Consider the following 18066-nt stretch of genomic DNA (forward strand, 5'->3'; position numbering starts at 1 on the left):
TAAGTGTCAAAAAATGTTTGGGTGCTGTTAATACACGTTTAAAGCATTTAAATTTATATGTAAACATATATGAACATGAAAAATGTTGTTGCTGTCGATGTTAATTGATAAGGTAAATTAGAAAATCCATATACATGAATTTCTTCTGCTTTGCACTTAAGAATAAAAACTTCAGCAGCACCCTTTAAAGTAGCTAGTCTAGCAAAATGACAGAAGTCATGTGTTCTTTAATTGAGTGCTAACCTCTATAAGCACATGTTTGGTGCTGTGACAATCAACAAAAGAAAATAACTAAGATAAATACTATTTAAGATGACAAATTTAAAGGATCATATCTCACTTTTCTATAAACCTTAATGCTTTGCAAAAGATAAGCTTTGTCAAGTTACATTCTATTCATTGCATTTAACTCAGTAACTGAATGTAAGCATGTGCACTTGTGTTGTCACTGTCCCTCTGCTCTGCTTTGCTCGATCTTCTGCTTGACTCCAGCACACTTCAGCATGAGCTCAGCGTGATGTCTCTTCAACATCTCTAGTCTCTGCTGCAGGAATTCGGAGGTGTCTACCTTCTCCTCAAAGTCCTGCAGCAGTGTGGTGTTTCCCAGCAGGCCACAGCGCTGCTGCAGCTTAAGGTTGTCTGCCCGCAGGCCGTCACGAGCCTGTCGAGTACGTGTCAGCACTTCACGCTTAAGAGCCACCAATGCATCTGTCTTCGTCAGTTGAGAGTGTTTGACCTTATTCTCCATCTGCATGAAATGCAGCTTCTCTTTCACATGGGAAATGCCCTGAAGTTGTGAGACAAAAAATGTGTCAAAACACAATTTTGGAAACAATACAGGTTGCTACACACAATGCATTTTTATGAATAATGGTAAACTTATTATGTAAGTTGTTATGTTGTTACATAACCTATATTATATGAATAGCTTATATGCACAACATTTTAAAAGACCTGAAGTTGGACATTCAGCTGTTTATATAATGAAACAATTATATACATATTATTCTTTTTTATAATACATTTAAATACAAAAAAAATTACCTTATTAATAATAATTATATATAATATATATAAATTATTTTAACATTTACATGCTCCTGATGACCACAAAAAACAAATTTCACTCCTGAAATGGAAGGAAAATGCACACACACACAAATTCATTCATTCATTACAAAAACCTCATTTACCTGCACAGAGCAGGCAACCTTCCTTTTCAGCCTAAGTAGCTCCTCGCCGCGCTCCTTCAGCTTGTCTTTAAATGTCTGGTTCTCTGTTTTGAGCTGCTCAAAGTCCATCAGCAGCAAGCCATCAGCAAGCTCACGCTTGGATTTAAGCTCCGTCTCAAGCTGACATATTTTGTTCTTGAGCTTGATGTTGTTGAGACGCACGGATGCCAGCTTGTCTTCCTGCTTCAGTTCGTCTGCCTGCAGCTGCTCCACCTTTGCCAGTGCTGCCTGTTTGCCCACCTTCCCGGTCAGTGCTGTCATGGCAGCTTCATGTTTCAGTGCGGCTAGGGATCTCAGCTCGTGCTCCACCTGCTTCAGTTTCTCTGAGCTCTGCTGGCGGAGCTCCTCAGTCCGCTGTTGGTGGAGCTCTGAGATACGGTGGTGCTGCACTTTTAGCTCCTCCATGAGATCCAGGTACTTTTGGTACTCTTCCTGGTCTGAGATATCTCCGTCCAGTCTGGGATGTTTATCGCCTGCCTTCTTACTGAGGTATTCTGCTATTTTGGTCTGAAGTTGTGCATTTAGCTTGCTGAGTGTTTCTCTCTCAGCCTGTAGTTCAGGTAGCAGGGCGATATATTCTGCAGTGTTGATGTTGAGGCCCGTCTCCTCTTCTTCTGCAGGCACCGATGATTCATTCGGAGAGCTGGTCCTCTCACTCTCTGGCTCAGGAGCTGGATGTCTATCCTCCTCCTCTTCCTCAGTGTCCTCACGTGATAGAAGATCGTCAATGAAATGTCCTATTTCAGGACCCTCAGTGTCCTCTAAGGTCTCATTTATAAGGGTTTCTATTCCATCCTCCTCTTCTGTTATCATATGTTTCCCAAACTCGGTTTCAGATATCTGTGCTTCACTTGTCTCAGTAATAGACATGTCTTTTTTCAGCTGTGAACCCTGCTTGACCACATCATCCTCAACACCTTCTGAGGTGTTAAGAGGTGCAGTTTCTTCAGTTTCTTCCTCCCCAGCCTGGGCACTTGCTGCCTCTGCTGGATCCTCAATTGTTTCAGTGTTTTCCACCAGTGTGTTATTTTCTAAAACAGGACTTTCTTCATGTTTTAGCTCCAACGACTCCTTTTCCATTTTATTGGATTGAATTTACAAAGGGTTTTATTTTTAATATTAAAATAATTACATGTAATTTATCTAAAGTAAATCAATGTTAGCTCATGAAACACGCTTGCCTCAACTGTATTTTGTGTCTGTACGGGATACTGGCAAAATTTCACCTGTAGTAACCAGTCTTGTAACTACAAACATACTAGCCTTTGGAACATAAAAAATACCTTTTGGGGAATTTCAGTAAATTTTTCCTAAGAAAAATAATGTCTGTATGTATAGTAGGGAAGATATTGGCAAAACTTTCACCTGTATTAACTCAGTCTGTAATTAAAAACGTACTACAACCTTCGGAACATGAAAAAAAAAAAAAAAACATTTTGGTGAATTACAGTATTAAGTAAGATTAAGATTTATTATGTACTGTATATACAGTAAGGAAGATATTGGCAAATTTCCCCCTGTAGTAAGTCAGTCTGGCCACTACTGATGTACTACAACATTTGGAACATAAAAAAATAAACCTTTTGATTAATATGGTAATTTTTTAAAGAAAATAGTTGTGTACTGTACATACAGTAAGGAAGATATTGGCAATATTTCATGCGTAGTAGTCAGTCTGTTCACTAGGAATGTACTACAACCTTTGGCACATAAAAAAACACTTTTGGTTAATTATAGTAATTTTTTAAAGAAATAGTTGTGTACTGTACGTAAGGGAGATATGTTCTGTGGCAACATATTGGTTAAATATTTTCTGTCAGCTTGCCCACAAAGCATTTACTGTATTATGGCTTTGTAAACAATTTGTATTAATTATTGGACTTCGTTTTGTACTGAGAGGTAAATTCAAGACGGTCCATAAAGCAGCCTAGGCGAATATCCAGGGAATATCAAACCAAAACTAACTTTACCGCGCAGTAGAGACCTCATGGGGCGTAGGAAACTTGTGGATAACCTGCCCACTGGATTATCAAAACAACATGGTAAAGTTTGTAGGACTTTATCCTCTTGATATCAGCGTTATCTCAAGAAGAAGAGCAATCTGCAGCTATGCGTCCAGTATTGTCTTTGTCTTTTTATTGGTCTTCTGGCGGTTTGCATTCCTCCAGTCCAGTGTAATGTGCAACCGTAAGTCACCCGAAAGCTTCATTATTTATTCGTTCTGTGTTGTGAATTGACATTTATCAAAGGGGGAAAAAAAGGCTTATCGCTGTTGTAAAAACTCATTTCCAAGTAGGTTATGTGGTGTGTTGTTTATTTATTTGTTCTGTGGTGTGGAGTATCATTTAGGTGATTAACGTCAAAATATTTATTACAAAAAAATTATATATTTTTTAACACAGAAGCCAATTTACCATCCGAATGCTGTTTTAAATTATTATGGGAGAAAAATCCAGGTTGCTAAAATTGATTCCTACGTGAACACGAGTAAAGACTGCACCAAACCTGGAGTCATGTAAGTTTTTCATTTGTTATAAATCATAAGAATTTGTCAAGACACTTGAATGGAAATCTATTATACTGTGTATAAACTGAGTATAATGATTTCTGTAAGAAGTAACTGTGATCTTTTCCTTCTATCAGTTTTGTCACAATGAAGGGTTCTCGTCTCTGCGTGGATCCTGAGCTGAACTGGGTGAAGAGGGTCATGAGAGTATTGGATGATCGTGATCTTTAGTGATGATCAACATGCTCAAAGGAACAGTTTTGTTTGTTTCTTAAGTATTAGCCCAGTAGCCCTCTTCCTGTAATGCTCTGTCATTCTTTTCATTGTTATCATGTGAGGCATTATGTCGAGTAAATGACAAGCTTAGTATTTCTTTAACATTCTGCTTTAAATGCTAAACTAATTGTTTTACCTTTAACTGTAGTGTTATGTCTTTCTTCTGAAGTGTTAATTGTTTTAATGCAGAATTAAACTTGTTATTAGAAGGATTTCAGGGTTTTTTCTTTAAGAGTTATGATTTTAGATGTTGTTTTTTATTTGTATGATGAAGAGTTGTTTTGTTTTATTTTTTTTTATGAAGAACAGTTGTTTTGTTAAATATTATTTTTTTTGTAAAATCATCAGCAACAATGACACAGAACGGAGCTTATTCAAAACAAGATCAAATAAATCAAAACTGTTTGACTGACAGAAAAAAAAAGGTAATGTAAATGGTGACACAGAACCAAATTAACATTCTATAAAGGCAACTCTTTAAAGCACAGTTTAATATTTATTTAATGTTTTTACTATTTATTTATAATCATACATATATGAAATAGGCCTATTTATTATTATAATAAAATATTACTATTAAAATGTTATCATAAAGTTTTACATTTATTGCATATTTAATAATATATGATAAAAACGGCTGTTGTCAGTGTCATCTATTGTAAGTGTAAGTATGCATATGTTCATGTTACCTGTTCAGGGGTCACTAATTATTGACCTTTCCTGTGTTCATAGTATGTATTCATTTTCCTGTTTAAGGTCCTTTAAACTAGTGAGGATAGCATTCAGTACAGCAGACCCAGCACAGCACAGACAATAGGTGTATTGTGAATAAAGAATATAAAATAAACAAGGGACTGGAGTTCCAGAATTTAGGATTACAAAATGAATGTATTTTTGCTTGTTTTGCTGCCTGACATTTTCTCATCCAAAAATCCAACACCCAATTACACATGGATTTCCATTAGCCAACTCTATCTAAACTGGTAATACTAGTAAGATGCATAATTTAAAACAGATACATCTAAAAAATATATATAAATATATATATGTTCCTTCCACATATAACCTGTCAAGATCATGAGGTGTTTTTAAGAGTTTTGTTTTAGAGCTAGCAGACCTCAGATTGCTCTCTATGTGCAGTTGCTGAGCACTGAACTTTTTCACATAACGTATTAATAAATGACTTCTGAAAGCAAGATCATTCAAAGAACTGATGACCAGTTACACTTGATCATTAAAGTATAAAATGGCCTCAAATAAAACAATACGAGCCTATGAATATGAGCATTCCTAACATCATTTTGGACATTTTTAAAAGATCAGTATAGTATTGCACAATGAAACGAATGTGTTGGTGGTATTTTCTTTTAATAGCACTATTTCTCTCCTGCATACAAACATGTCACTAGATGTTAACACCTCAGATCTGTCAGTGGCCGCTTATGCCCATGACCCTGTTCCACCTTCAGCTGCATTTCCTGTGGGAGGCCATACCCTGCTCATTGTTTTAAAAATAGATTGTGTCTAATTAACAAAACCAGCATCACCTATAATGTAAATGGAAAACACCCTTCTAGAAGTGGAAGTAGTGAATCTTGTAGAAAAAAATGAAATGTTCCACCATGACCTTCTAGCAACAGCTTGGAACATACAGCTGAAGCATGTTTTTCCACTTGGACACTGCAAAAGTTACAAAACATTGTTTGTTTGTTGAGCACTACCCCTCTGTAATTCAATGTCAAATATGTGAAATCGAGTTCTTTAAAGAATACTTTTGAATAATAGAACACATTAGAATGGAAACGTTAGAACAGAAATGTTGCCTAGTTGACTTGACGTAACAAATATCGCCATCTGCTGGCACTGTGATAAACCTAATAATAACAGAACTGTGATAAAAGCTGTTTACCTTCTTTCATAACTTAAGAATTAGCTCAGTAATCTTCTTGTGCTGATCTGTTATTTTTCATTGTTATGGTATCATGACAAATGACTGTTTGAGTTTGCTATATATTTAACCTTTGGCATTAAATGTCAAAACTTTTCTGAACTGTAGTGTTATTTTTACTGCCGAATAATGCTGTAAACATACAGCAGTCACATTGATTTTACTGATAGTGACATGATTGCTACACCGCACCTTAATCATTAACTTCAAGCAGTATTAGCACCATATATGGTATTTTACCACATTATATTAATCTTTTTAATCATAATTTCACGACTGATTAAAGAAACTCTTAAATTGTTTTTGTTCTACTCAATAATATAATAATTGTCTTATATTATGCACTCCCAATAAAGTACAACAAACCACAAAACTGACAAATTAATATCCTTATGAATATTTTTGTAAAATTCTTTTTATGTCATCAGAAAAGACAACAAGACAAGTTGAATCAAATGGCAAATCAAAATCTAAAGTGAACTAATTTTTTCTGTCTACAAAAAAAGGAGTCAGTCTCAAAAAATGTTTGGGTGCTGTTAATACACGTTTAAAGCATTTAATTTATATTTTACTTATTGTTTTTGTGTGTTGTTAATTCAATTTTAATGAATTTATTTTGTTTTTTACTTAAGAATAAAAACTTCAGCAGCACCCTTTAAAGTAGCTAGTCTAGCAAAATGACAGAAGTCATGTGTTCTTTAATTGAGTGCTAACCTCTATAAGCACATGTTTGGTGCTGTGACAATCAACAAAAGAAAATAACTAAGATAAATACTATTTAAGATGACAAATTTAAAGGATCATATCTCACTTTTCTATAAACCTTAATGCTTTGCAAAAGATAAGCTTTGTCAAGTTACATTCTATTCATTGCATTTAACTCAGTAACTGAATGTAAGCATGTGCACTTGTGTTGTCACTGTCCCTCTGCTCTGCTTTGCTCGATCTTCTGCTTGACTCCAGCACACTTCAGCATGAGCTCAGCGTGATGTCTCTTCAACATCTCTAGTCTCTGCTGCAGGAATTCGGAGGTGTCTACCTTCTCCTCAAAGTCCTGCAGCAGTGTGGTGTTTCCCAGCAGGCCACAGCGCTGCTGCAGCTTAAGGTTGTCTGCCCGCAGGCCGTCACGAGCCTGTCGAGTACGTGTCAGCACTTCACGCTTAAGAGCCACCAATGCATCTGTCTTCGTCAGTTGAGAGTGTTTGACCTTATTCTCCATCTGCATGAAATGCAGCTTCTCTTTCACATGGGAAATGCCCTGAAGTTGTGGGACAAAAAATGTGTCAAAACACAATTTTGGAAACAATACAGGTTGCTACACACAATGCATTTTTATGAATAATGGTAAACTTATTATGTAAGTTGTTATGTTGTTACATAACCTATATTATATGAATAGCTTATATGCACAACATTTTAAAAAGACCTGAAGTTGGACATTCAGCTGTTTATATAATGAAATAATTATATACATATTATTCTTTTTTATAATACATTTAAATACAAAAAAAATTACCTTATTAATAATAATTATATATAATATATATAAATTATTTTTAACATTTACATGCTCCTGATGACCACAAAAACAAATTTCACTCCTGAAATGGAAGGAAAATGCACACACACACAAATTCATTCATTCATTACAAAAACCTCATTTACCTGCACAGAGCAGGCAACCTTCCTTTTCAGCCTAAGTAGCTCCTCGCCGCGCTCCTTCAGCTTGTCTTTAAATGTCTGGTTCTCTGTTTTGAGCTGCTCAAAGTCCATCAGCAGCAAGCCATCAGCAAGCTCACGCTTGGATTTAAGCTCCGTCTCAAGCTGACATATTTTGTTCTTGAGCTTGATGTTGTTGAGACGCACGGATGCCAGCTTGTCTTCCTGCTTCAGTTCGTCTGCCTGCAGCTGCTCCACCTTTGCCAGTGCTGCCTGTTTGCCCACCTTCCCGGTCAGTGCTGTCATGGCAGCTTCATGTTTCAGTGCGGCTAGGGATCTCAGCTCGTGCTCCACCTGCTTCAGTTTCTCTGAGCTCTGCTGGCGGAGCTCCTCAGTCCGCTGTTGGTGGAGCTCTGAGACACGGTGATGCTGCACTTTTAGCTCCTCCATGAGATCCAGGTACTTTTGGTACTGCTCCTGGTCTGAGATATCTCCGTCCAGTCTGGGATGTTTATCGCCTGCCTTCTTACTGAGGTATTCTGCTATTTTGGTCTGCAGTTGGGCATTTAGCTTGCTGAGTGTTTCTCTCTCAGCCTGTAGTTCAGGTAGCAGGGCGATATATTCTGCAGTGTTGATGTTGAGGCCCGTCTCCTCTTCTTCTGCAGGCACCGATGATTCATTCGGAGAGCTGGTCCTCTCACTCTCTGGCTCAGGAGCTGGATGTCTATCCTCCTCCTCTTCCTCAGTGTCCTCACGTGATAGAAGATCGTCAATGAAATGTCCTATTTCAGGACCCTCAGTGTCCTCTAAGGTCTCATTTATAAGGGTTTCTATTCCATCCTCCTCTTCTGTTATCATATGTTTCCCAAACTCGGTTTCAGATATCTGTGCTTCACTTGTCTCAGTAACAGACTTGTCTTCTTTCAGCTGTGAACCCTGCTTGACCACATCATCCTCAACACCTTCTGAGGTGTTAAGAGGTGCAGTTTCTTCAGTTTCTTCCTCCCCAGCCTGGGCACTTGCTGCCTCTGCTGGATCCTCAATTGTTTCAGTGTTTTCCACCAGTGTGTTATTTTCTAAAACAGGACTTTCTTCATGTTTTAGCTCCAACGACTCCTTTTCCATTTTATATGATTGTATTTACAAAGGTTTTGTTAAATATTAAAATAATTACATGTAATTTATCTAAAGTGAATCAATGTTAGCTCATGAAACGCGCTTGCCTCAACTGTATTTTGTGTCTGTACGGGAGTGCGTGCTTGTTGCCATGGGCACCCAGAGCGAGAGCCAATCGCAGGCGTTCGCTGTGTCCTTATTAATATTCATGAGACGCAGCGGCGTGAACCGAGATACTCCACTGCGCATGCCCAGCCCCGCGCCACTGCTGCTTCCAACAACAAGCGGTAGTTAATATGGCCGACCTAGGGAAGAAGTACTGCGTGAACTGCTTGGCAGATGTTACGAATTTGCGGATTCGCTGTGCCGAATGCCAGGATATTGAACTTTGTCCGGAGTGCTTCTCTGCAGGTGCCGAAATCGGCAACCACAGGCGATGGCACGGCTATCAGCAAGTTGACGGCGGGCGCTTCTCGCTCTGGGGTCCCGAGGCAGAGGGAGGATGGACCAGCAGGGAAGAGCAGTCGCTGCTCGATGCCATCGAGCAATATGGATTTGGAAACTGGGTACGATTCTCAAATGAGTCCATACTGATGCGGCTTTAATAAACTTCCTTTGCATGGCCAGAAGTGCACATCAATACGAAATGGTCATGCTTAGTCTGGAACAAATGATGCATTGCTTACTGAAGAAACTTAGAAATATATAAATATATTGCACATTCATAATAGCTGCACAATATAGTTTCCACAGAGAGAACAAACTGTACTGTGCACTATTGCTGAAAGCAGGTGATATTCATTAATAGTTATATTTGCATTAATATTATGTATGTTAAAAATAATAATAATGTTTGAGTTTGTAACTTTGATATTAGTATGACCTGTATGTTAAAGGCTTAGTTTATTTACTCACCCTCATATCGTTTCAAACTCATAAGGCTTCCGTTATCTTCTAAACGCAACTTGAAGGTATGTTTAATAAAGCCTGATGAGATATTTGTCCCTCAATTGAAATTCCATGCTACCAAAACTTTGACATTGTAAACATTATCCATATGAATCAAGCAGTTTAATTTATGTCTTCTAAAGAGATGTCATCTTTATTTGTGATTTGTTAATGAATGACATATGCATTTGCATATGTTTGAATGCGCTAACTCTGTATCTTTGTTTATTTCTGTGTGTTAGGAGGATATGGCAGCCCATGTGGGTGCATCACGCACCCCTCAGGAGGTCATGGACCATTATGTGAGCATGTATATCCATGGGAATCTGGGCAAAGCCTGCATCCCTGACAGCATCCCCAACCGCGTGACAGACCACACTTGTCCCAGCGGAGGTCCGCTGTCTCCTAGTTTGACTACCCCATTGCCCCCATTAGACATATCTGTGGCAGAGCAGCAGCAGCTGGGATATATGCCGCTCCGTGATGACTACGAGATCGAATATGACCAAGAGGCAGAGAAACTCATCAGTGGCCTGTCTGTAAACTATGATGATGAAGATATCGAGATTGAGATGAAACGAGCCCATGTGGACATGTACGTGCGGAAGCTGCGTGAGCGACAGCGACGGAAAAACATCGCTCGTGATTACAATTTAGTGCCAGCCTTTCTGGGACGGGACAAAAAGGATAAAGAGCGAGAACGACCAGGTGGGGCAGGAGGGGTTGGGGGCGTAGGTGGAGCTGTAGGATTGGGAAGTGGCACCACCATCATTCCGACAGGGTCGCTGGGCTCCTCTTCAGCAGCAACACCGAAACGCAAAATCACCAAGGAAGAGAAAGAGCAACGGATGAAACTGCGTGCACTCTGCCAGTTCATGCCACAACGGGAATTTGAAGAATTCTTCGATAACATGCACAAAGAGCGCATGCTACGGGCGAAAGTTCGCGAGCTTCAGCGTTATCGGCGGAACGGCATCACGAGACTCGACGAGTCGGCCGAGTATGAGGCGGCACGTCACAAACGAGAAAAACGGAAAGAGAACAAAAGTATTGCTGGGTCAAAGAGAGGCAGCAGTGGTGGAGGAGGAGCGACCGGGCTTGGAGGAGGAGTTGGAGCAGGAGGTGGGCTGGGCGGAGGTGGAGGAGTCAGTGCCATCAAAGAGGAGGGGAAGGACAGTGAGTTCTCAGCCATCGAGAACCTGTCTGGCTTTGAGCTGCTGTCCGATCGGGAGAAGGTACTGTGCAACTCTATGAACCTAAGTCCCACACGCTATCTGACTGTCAAGACTATCATCATCAAAGATCACTTACAGAAAAGGCAGGGCATTCCCTCGAGAAGAAGGCTGCCTAGCTAGCTGGATGGGGTGGTTGCTGAAAAAGGGTTTTGTGTTTTTTGTGTGAGAGAGGGTGTGTATATCGAGAGGAGTCTTGTAAACACTGTCCAAAGATTTGGCTGTAAGAATAATAACTGTAAATATATTTTTCTACTGTTTTATATTGCATCTCAGAAAAGCCTGTGAGAACTAAATGACTGTAGGTGCCAGACTACTGGTTGTGGACCTTCAATGAGTCAAACATGTCTGTCTTTGATCTCAGATCTCCTCATCGAAACATAAACACGGTTAAAGTACATAATCAGTATCCACAGGGAACTTTCCAGCAAGTTGTCCTGTGTAATACATCAGAATAACCACACAAAAACCCACTGCCCCATGCTAAAATGCCTCCGTTTTGAATGGTGTTGAATGTTCCCTGCCAATAGAGTATAAACAGAATGTTTATTGTTGTATCAAGCAGATTTTTAAAATTGGTTCTGAGTTTCTTTTTTTTTTTTAATAAGAAGGAAATTGGGTCAGATCCTTGTTCTGCTTGCCAAAAGTCTAAAGTTCCTGTGTTCTAACCTGAATTTGCCTGTTTCAGTTGGGTGTATTTTGTTGTGTCAATTGTGGAAATGTGAGTCACATGAAGCATGCTCCATACTTTCTAAATGTCTAAGTTCATGTTTGATGATTATTATTTTTTGGAGTTGACCTTTGTGAGGTTATGTTACAGCGGAGCATGTTTCAGAGGCTCAAGTTAAATGTGACACACATCCAGGCCCTGATCACCAGTGAAGAACATTTACCACGATGCTCCTGTTTCAAGAGAGTATTATTCTGTATTTTGGGTAAAGTGAGGGTTCTCATTACAACATGTACACGATTTATAAGCTGAGACTGTATGTTACAACTACATACTAAATTTTTTTAAATTTTCAAATGCCTTGACAAAATCTTCATGCAATACCAAATCTCAGACAAACATATTTTCCCATGATTTTTAATGTTATTATTGACTGCTTGTGTCTACCCCAAAGCTGTAGAAAACTAAGAAAAGCACTGTTCAAAGGTTTACATTTTTTTTTACATAGTTTTGAAATGTTTAATATATTAAGAGTCAAATAGAATAGATAGGTGCAGTCTAACTTTTTATGTATACAATATTGGAAATAACAGTGTTTAGGCCAAGGTGGTGGTCCTTATCTTTTTTTATACCCTGTAATTTTTGACTCCAGGCATTGGTACATATAAAGTCACATAAACAGTCATTCGTTCTTGTGTGCCTTGAAGCATAATTACCCTGGTTGATGTTTTTATCCCTTTTCCTTGTAATTAATATTTTATTTTAATATTGATTTGTACCATATCAAAGATGTACAAAGGTTAAGGTTTAATTTAGGTGTCTAATTGATTATTTTTCTTCACATTTCTATGATAGAAGGAACTTCCCCACACAAATTTGTGACTAAAGCCATTAAAAGTAGATGTGCAGAGTTGTCCTTGGAGAGAAACTCATATATGTAGGATATTGGCTGTGACCATTTGATAAATGATGAACGTAGGTTATGATGCAAATGTGGTCTCTTCTTTTTCCAGGGTATTCTGTCACTGCCTTTATTTCATTTGTATAAAGGTGCTTACATTTTTGAAAGGGTTATTCTTCAGATTGTGCTTTATGGTTATAGGAAACAGGATCACTGGTTAAAGATCCCAAACCATTCTTCTAGACTAGTTTAGTCACGCACACCAACATTGTTTTTTTTTTTTTAAGGAAAAATTTTCCAGTTTATTAGGGTTAATATTTACACTTTAAATAATCATTCAATATGCTATTTCAGAGAGCACAGTTATTTTTCTACAGTAAAAACTGATTTGAAAAAATGTGAGCAGGGATATGAGACTGAACATGATATCACAAAGACACTATCGCAAGTAAATTTTTATAATTTAAAAAAAAAAACAATGTGACATTTTTTTTTTTTTTTTGCTTAGTTATGACATGCGTGTCCTCAGGTAAAATTATCCATTTGGAAGGATCATATTTGTCAAAATGCAGAGTATGTGTTAAGTATTTTATTGCATTTGTCATGTTATTTCCTACTTTGTATTAAAGTGTTTAAATATAACCTTTTGTCTAAGTAAAAAAAAATTGGTGCCTTGCCTAAAACTGAAGAAATGTTCATATCAGAAAGCATAATCGAAATAGAATCTATAAGAAAACTGCAGTTCTTAGAAAATTTTAAACAGTCATGTTTTTATATGAGCCATTTAAGAAATGTATCCAAATATGTACACTATATACTTTCATTCAAATAACCTAAATATACCATTGCACCTTTCTTTTCACCAAAAATGAATAACAAACCCATGGAAAATGTTATTACTACATTTGATAAGAGATATATGCTTTATTTGACAGTTGTCTGCTTGTTCACATAGATGGAAAAGTTACCCTTTTAAATTTGACGTTCATATTTTTCCATTAGCATGGCATCATTCTTTTCATATTACAACCACAATTTCTAAATGACTGATCATTCAAGCAGCCTTAAGTGGCCATCTGTCTGTTATCCAGATCTTCACAAAACATCACTAGTCGGTATTTCATCAGGTTTGCACACTATGAAACTAATGGTGAAAGTTGGCAAGTTCAACTGCCAGTAGGTAAATTATTGAAACATTTATTTTTGGATAAATTTTAACTTCAAGTTCTGTAAAGAAGACTTACTATTCTCTCATACAAATAAATTCAAAAACCTGCATAACACTGGAAAAAAAAAAAAAAAAGTGGAATCTCTCTACTGCTGTCATAGACATCACCAAACTGGTAACGTTCTTCACTAAAGTAATTAGTAAGAGCGAATGAGTTTAAAAAGTATAAAATGTGTTCAACAAGGTAATATGCTGCAGTGTTTCTTTAAAAGCTTTAGATTCTTCAAAAGATTCTGTTTCTTTAGCTCTCAGAAGTCCCTGGAATGGTAACGATCCTCCAGAAAATACTGTTAAAGCCAATTCAATTCACAGATTCAATTCTCTGAATCTTCTACCACATACACACCCAGCGCTTATACTCAAGAACTATTTTTTTTATTGATAATCATTATTAATAAAAGATTAGTCCGGCATTGTCCTTCAGTTGTCAATATATTGGATTTCACCTCTCAGAGGTACCTTTAACAAAGAAAAAAATGTGGAAACAAAGACCAGCTAAATTACAGAAACTGATCAGCTGACCAGACAATAACCATCATAGTGTGTACGACCAGTTAGGGGGCTTTGACTACACCCACCAGAGCTGGCCGAAGGGTGCGACCGTGCAGCTTGTAGCCTACTTTGGTAACTACAGCTACGGTACCTGGCTCCTTGCCCTCAATAGGTGCATGAAAGACAGCCTCATGCTCGTAAGGGTCAAACTTCTGACCATCAGGGTTAAGCTTAACAAGGCCGTGCTTCTGGAAGACCTTTTGGATCTGCACCTCAGTCATTACAAGGCCGTCATAAAGATTTTTCAGGTGCGGATTTGCAGTAGATATTTCAGTTTTTGGTACGCTTTCGGTTGCCTTCTCCAAGATGTCAGCCACCTCCAAGAGATCTTTACAGAAGCCCTGGATTCCTAAGAAAAGAGATGAGAGTTAAAACATTTAACAAATTGACCCAATCCAGAAATGTCTGTTCATAAAATAATTCTAATGGCTTACCAAAAAGCTTAGCATCATTAATCATCTTTTGACTCCTTTGCCTAAGGTTCTCAGTGTCTGCTAGTGCCCGCTTGTATTTATCTTCAGCCAAAGACAATTAAAACATGATCAGTGAACTACAAAGATAAAAGAAAAACACTTATTTGCCAAAATGACAAAACCTCATACTATTTGTAATGTTTCTTTTTTAATACCTGCAATAGTTTGTTTTAATTTTCTAAAAACTCAGTAATTTTGTGTTGAATAGGAATATTATAAAGAATATTCACAACGTGCTGGATGGATTTACTGTAATAATGTGAAACTGAAGCTGTTCTCCGTGTGAGACTCAAGCTATGTTTACACAACAACAGTGTAGTCAAAAACAGAAAAGTTTTTTCCTTGCGTGTTTAAAAAGTTTCACATATACACGACAACATTTTCAAAATGATTCGCATTTACACACATCAGCGAAAATGGCCAAAAATGCTGTATTACGTATGCCAGGCCAGTAGTTGGCGCTGTCACCTTGTTAGTAAACAGTACCTGTAGGGAAGTGACGATTATATGTTGTATATGATGAACAACAACAGTACCATATACTCTGCTGTTGTTGAGTTTGTTCGCACTTGCCTTTAAAATCGACACGTACCGCACATGTCTACATAACTAACACGTACTATGCACGCGCATGACGTCACCATTTTCAAAGATTCACGTTTTGGGTGTTTACACAGAAATGATAACGGTGCTGTTTTCAAAGACTTGCACTTTGAAACCCTCAAAGACGTTCTGAGTAAGTCTGGGACACTTTACAGCTGATCTACAGGCAAGTAAATCCTCTGAACATCACTAATCTGAAACATGATCAGCCAATTTGCATTTGTTGAAAATAAAATTTAAAAAAAAAAAAATATCCTCAGGGAGAGCAGAAACTACAAGGACAACTGAAGGTCAGGGTGTGTGGGGGAAATTACATGGTTATGAACTGCAAGCAAACTTTTATTGTCAGATTTTAGGTAATCTTTCATCTAGAACTTCTATACACCAGATGCTAAGAACACAGCAATACCGTAATATCCTTCAGCTGTTCTTCCAGTTGTGTCTTTTCTTCTATGAAGGCTTTCTCAGCTGCACTGGGCTCTGGTTTCTCTTCTTCGGTCCCAGTTCCTGAGCTTTTCTGTTGGGCTGCTGTGCAAAAGAGGCGTGGAGTCGCCCTGAGAAGTTAAAAGAAGAGAATATTCACTAACACAGTCTTTGCGGCACAGGCTACATACTGTACATTGTTATTATGCAACCAACCAATGGTAAGGGTGTTTGCTGCCGTCAAACAGGCTTATTCTTAAAAGGAAGAATTCTCCCGAAAACAATGTGTCATTATTATTTCCAAAAGGAGGTTAAGAGAATACTAGTATAATGTTATTCTTTAACAATCTCAATGGCACTTTCTCTGCTGGCTAAGGGCCGCACTGATGTACACAACTTGAACTGTGGCATCTTTGCTCATCAGTAGGCTTTTAGGACGCCTTTTATCCTTTTTAGAACTTAAAGTACCAATGAAATGAAGCAAACCATTTGTGCTGTACTGTGACGTACATTCGAGTGTAACATTATCAAAAAAGGCAAAATGTGAGGCAGGGACTTCCTTCTATGCAATGGTTGTTGACTGGATTTTGAGATGTGGCATGCACTAAAAAATGGAAGCAGACCAACGTGAGCTTACAGGGTCGGGGTTTAAGTGAACTAAAGGACTGGGAAGGTCCTGTACACTTCATTTTCATCTCAAGAGCCAGTTAAGATAATATCAACAAAGTCAATTACTAATGAAACATACATGGATGGATCACTGACAATAAGATATGCATTTACAAAATAGTACTATTAGCGTATTTTTATTTCATGCTGAATTTAACAGACATTGTATTTATGAATATTAATCGTATAGATAAAAAAAATAGATAACTGCTTCTTTATGGGTAACAGTCAATATAACGCGTGACGAAAGTTTCACATTTGAGCATGTAAAGCATTTCAACCTTAAACTGGTTAATTTTATGGTAGGACATAATCAATTGGCATGGGATTCTACAAAAATGTATGTATAACACTAGGTCTATAACTGGTTAAGGGACAGTCTACTACACCAATCATGAGGTGATACAATTGTGGTTCAACTAGTACACTTCAGTGACTCTTCAGAAGCAGCTTTGACACAAGCACGTGTAGGAAACGAGTCTTTTATTGGGGACACTATTTTAAAACGCTTAATGAGATTGAAACCAAAATCCTGAACTCAATGAAACACATGTTCTGAATGTAGTATGCAATGATATGGTAAACACCTGAAAGACATGTAGGGAAAATTTCTCTGAGAAGCAACGATAATCCCATGTAACTAATCTGCAAAGGTATAATGTATCTTACAGGACAACTCTGGACACACAAAGACAATGCTGTCTCAACGCTGTCACATGAAGGAATATAACCGAGGGTCCTCAGAACATCAGCAGCAATCATTCATTTGTGAACAGCTCACGTAACAGAAAGAGCATTCCTTTCCGTTAAAGCAAAATATTTACCCAAGCATGGACATCAACTACACACAATAACAGGGCTGTGAAAACCTACCTTACGAGTGAAGGGTACGCTATGATAGAGGAGCTCAGTCTTATCGCACGCACACACCAGGTCGCCATCTTCACTCAGTCCACGCTGAGAGCCCTGCAGAGCGAGGCCGTCTCATTCAACCAATCACAGCTTCTGTTCTTACACGGTTGGTCCTTCACCACCAATCCTCGTTCTAGTCAAAACTGACGCAATTCTGTAGTTTGGTTGAGAAGAAGGTCGAAACAGTCTGCACGTGATCCTACAGCTGAAGGTTACCTCACACTAGTTACTCAACTGCGCCGAGCTGTCGAAAGTGCATTTAATCAGTAATGGTTCGATAATGTAAAAGTAAAATGTAGATGCAGACATGAAATAAACATGAACAGAAATTCTTGTACAGTAGTGAGACTACATAACATGAAGTCTCTGAATGAATTTTTTTCTTATTTTCTCAATTTGAATTTTACTGTTAGCAGTATTCAGAATTAAAGCAGGACATCTGTTTGTGAATTTTCTTCCAGCTTGTAGAGCAGACAGCTGACATTGTTAACTCTTTAAATTTCGGCCAGTAATCCTCTGGCTCTCAGTCAGCCCAGCCCAAATCTGTCTCTTGGACAGTAAGGTTAAGTTGTCTGAGAGACTGAGGTAAGGATATCCTAACTTGTATCCTGATTTAGGCTTAGAATCAGTTCCTGGCTGAATAAGGATTTTTTGTTTCCCACGAATATTTTAACCAAGAAAGGGTCATTTTTAGGCCTCACGTCTGACCTGATGGCCC

General features: G+C 38.1%; 5 protein-coding genes across 5 annotated transcripts; 2 read left to right on the forward strand and 3 right to left on the reverse strand.

Annotated features, from left to right (window-relative positions):
- Positions 1 to 2334, reverse strand: LOC122137983 (coiled-coil domain-containing protein 96-like). Its single transcript, XM_042728024.1, has 2 exons — positions 1194 to 2334; positions 1 to 787 (listed from the first exon to the last, which is right to left on the reverse strand). The coding sequence occupies exons 1-2, from the start codon at positions 2310 to 2312 to the stop codon at positions 446 to 448; spliced, it is 1461 nt and encodes a 486-aa protein (XP_042583958.1). The 5' UTR covers positions 2313 to 2334; the 3' UTR covers positions 1 to 445.
- Positions 2335 to 3219: 885 nt separating this feature from the next.
- Positions 3220 to 4168, forward strand: ccl36.1 (chemokine (C-C motif) ligand 36, duplicate 1). The gene is given in 6 exon segments (XM_042726831.1): positions 3220 to 3237; positions 3310 to 3387; positions 3389 to 3419; positions 3635 to 3663; positions 3665 to 3747; positions 3876 to 4168. Coding segments are annotated over 6 exon segments (333 nt in total). The 3' UTR covers positions 3970 to 4168.
- A 2425-nt stretch (positions 4169 to 6593) lies between these two features.
- Positions 6594 to 8883, reverse strand: LOC122137984 (coiled-coil domain-containing protein 96-like). The gene is made up of 2 exons (XM_042728025.1): positions 7628 to 8883; positions 6594 to 7220 (listed from the first exon to the last, which is right to left on the reverse strand). The coding sequence occupies exons 1-2, from the start codon at positions 8744 to 8746 to the stop codon at positions 6879 to 6881; spliced, it is 1461 nt and encodes a 486-aa protein (XP_042583959.1). The 5' UTR covers positions 8747 to 8883; the 3' UTR covers positions 6594 to 6878.
- Positions 8884 to 9033: 150 nt separating this feature from the next.
- LOC109093365 (transcriptional adapter 2-beta) lies at positions 9034 to 11040 on the forward strand. The gene is made up of 2 exons (XM_042728026.1): positions 9034 to 9303; positions 9928 to 11040. The coding sequence occupies exons 1-2, from the start codon at positions 9034 to 9036 to the stop codon at positions 11038 to 11040; spliced, it is 1383 nt and encodes a 460-aa protein (XP_042583960.1).
- Positions 11041 to 12150: 1110 nt separating this feature from the next.
- Positions 12151 to 17469, reverse strand: LOC109079721 (grpE protein homolog 1, mitochondrial-like). The gene is made up of 4 exons (XM_042728027.1): positions 17310 to 17469; positions 15754 to 15898; positions 14703 to 14784; positions 12151 to 14617 (listed from the first exon to the last, which is right to left on the reverse strand). The coding sequence occupies exons 1-4, from the start codon at positions 17375 to 17377 to the stop codon at positions 14271 to 14273; spliced, it is 642 nt and encodes a 213-aa protein (XP_042583961.1). The 5' UTR covers positions 17378 to 17469; the 3' UTR covers positions 12151 to 14270.
- Positions 17470 to 18066: the final 597 nt, after the last annotated feature.

Source organism: Cyprinus carpio, chromosome B7 (genome assembly GCF_018340385.1).
Source record: "Cyprinus carpio isolate SPL01 chromosome B7, ASM1834038v1, whole genome shotgun sequence".
Lineage (NCBI taxonomy): Eukaryota > Metazoa > Chordata > Actinopteri > Cypriniformes > Cyprinidae > Cyprinus > Cyprinus carpio.

What these genes read in the sequence shown, in the direction of transcription:
- LOC109079721 (XM_042728027.1), bottom strand. Translation starts at nt 17,377, where the DNA reads ATGGCGACCTGGTGTGTGCGTGCGATAAGACTGAGCTCCTCTATCATA. An exon ending in AACAGCTGAAGGATATTACG is followed by an intron (nt 14,785 to 15,753) that starts GTATTGCTGTGT and finishes TCTTTGGCTGAA; the next exon opens with GATAAATACAAGCGGGCACT. An exon ending in TAATGATGCTAAGCTTTTTG is followed by an intron (nt 14,618 to 14,702) that starts GTAAGCCATTAG and finishes CTCTTTTCTTAG; the next exon opens with GAATCCAGGGCTTCTGTAAA.
- LOC122137984 (XM_042728025.1), bottom strand. Translation starts at nt 8,746, where the DNA reads ATGGAAAAGGAGTCGTTGGAGCTAAAACATGAAGAAAGTCCTGTTTTA. An exon ending in AGGTTGCCTGCTCTGTGCAG is followed by an intron (nt 7,221 to 7,627) that starts GTAAATGAGGTT and finishes CCACAACTTCAG; the next exon opens with GGCATTTCCCATGTGAAAGA.
- LOC109093365 (XM_042728026.1), top strand. Translation starts at nt 9,034, where the DNA reads ATGGCCGACCTAGGGAAGAAGTACTGCGTGAACTGCTTGGCAGATGTT. An exon ending in AATATGGATTTGGAAACTGG is followed by an intron (nt 9,304 to 9,927) that starts GTACGATTCTCA and finishes TCTGTGTGTTAG; the next exon opens with GAGGATATGGCAGCCCATGT.
- LOC122137983 (XM_042728024.1), bottom strand. Translation starts at nt 2,312, where the DNA reads ATGGAAAAGGAGTCGTTGGAGCTAAAACATGAAGAAAGTCCTGTTTTA. An exon ending in AGGTTGCCTGCTCTGTGCAG is followed by an intron (nt 788 to 1,193) that starts GTAAATGAGGTT and finishes TCACAACTTCAG; the next exon opens with GGCATTTCCCATGTGAAAGA.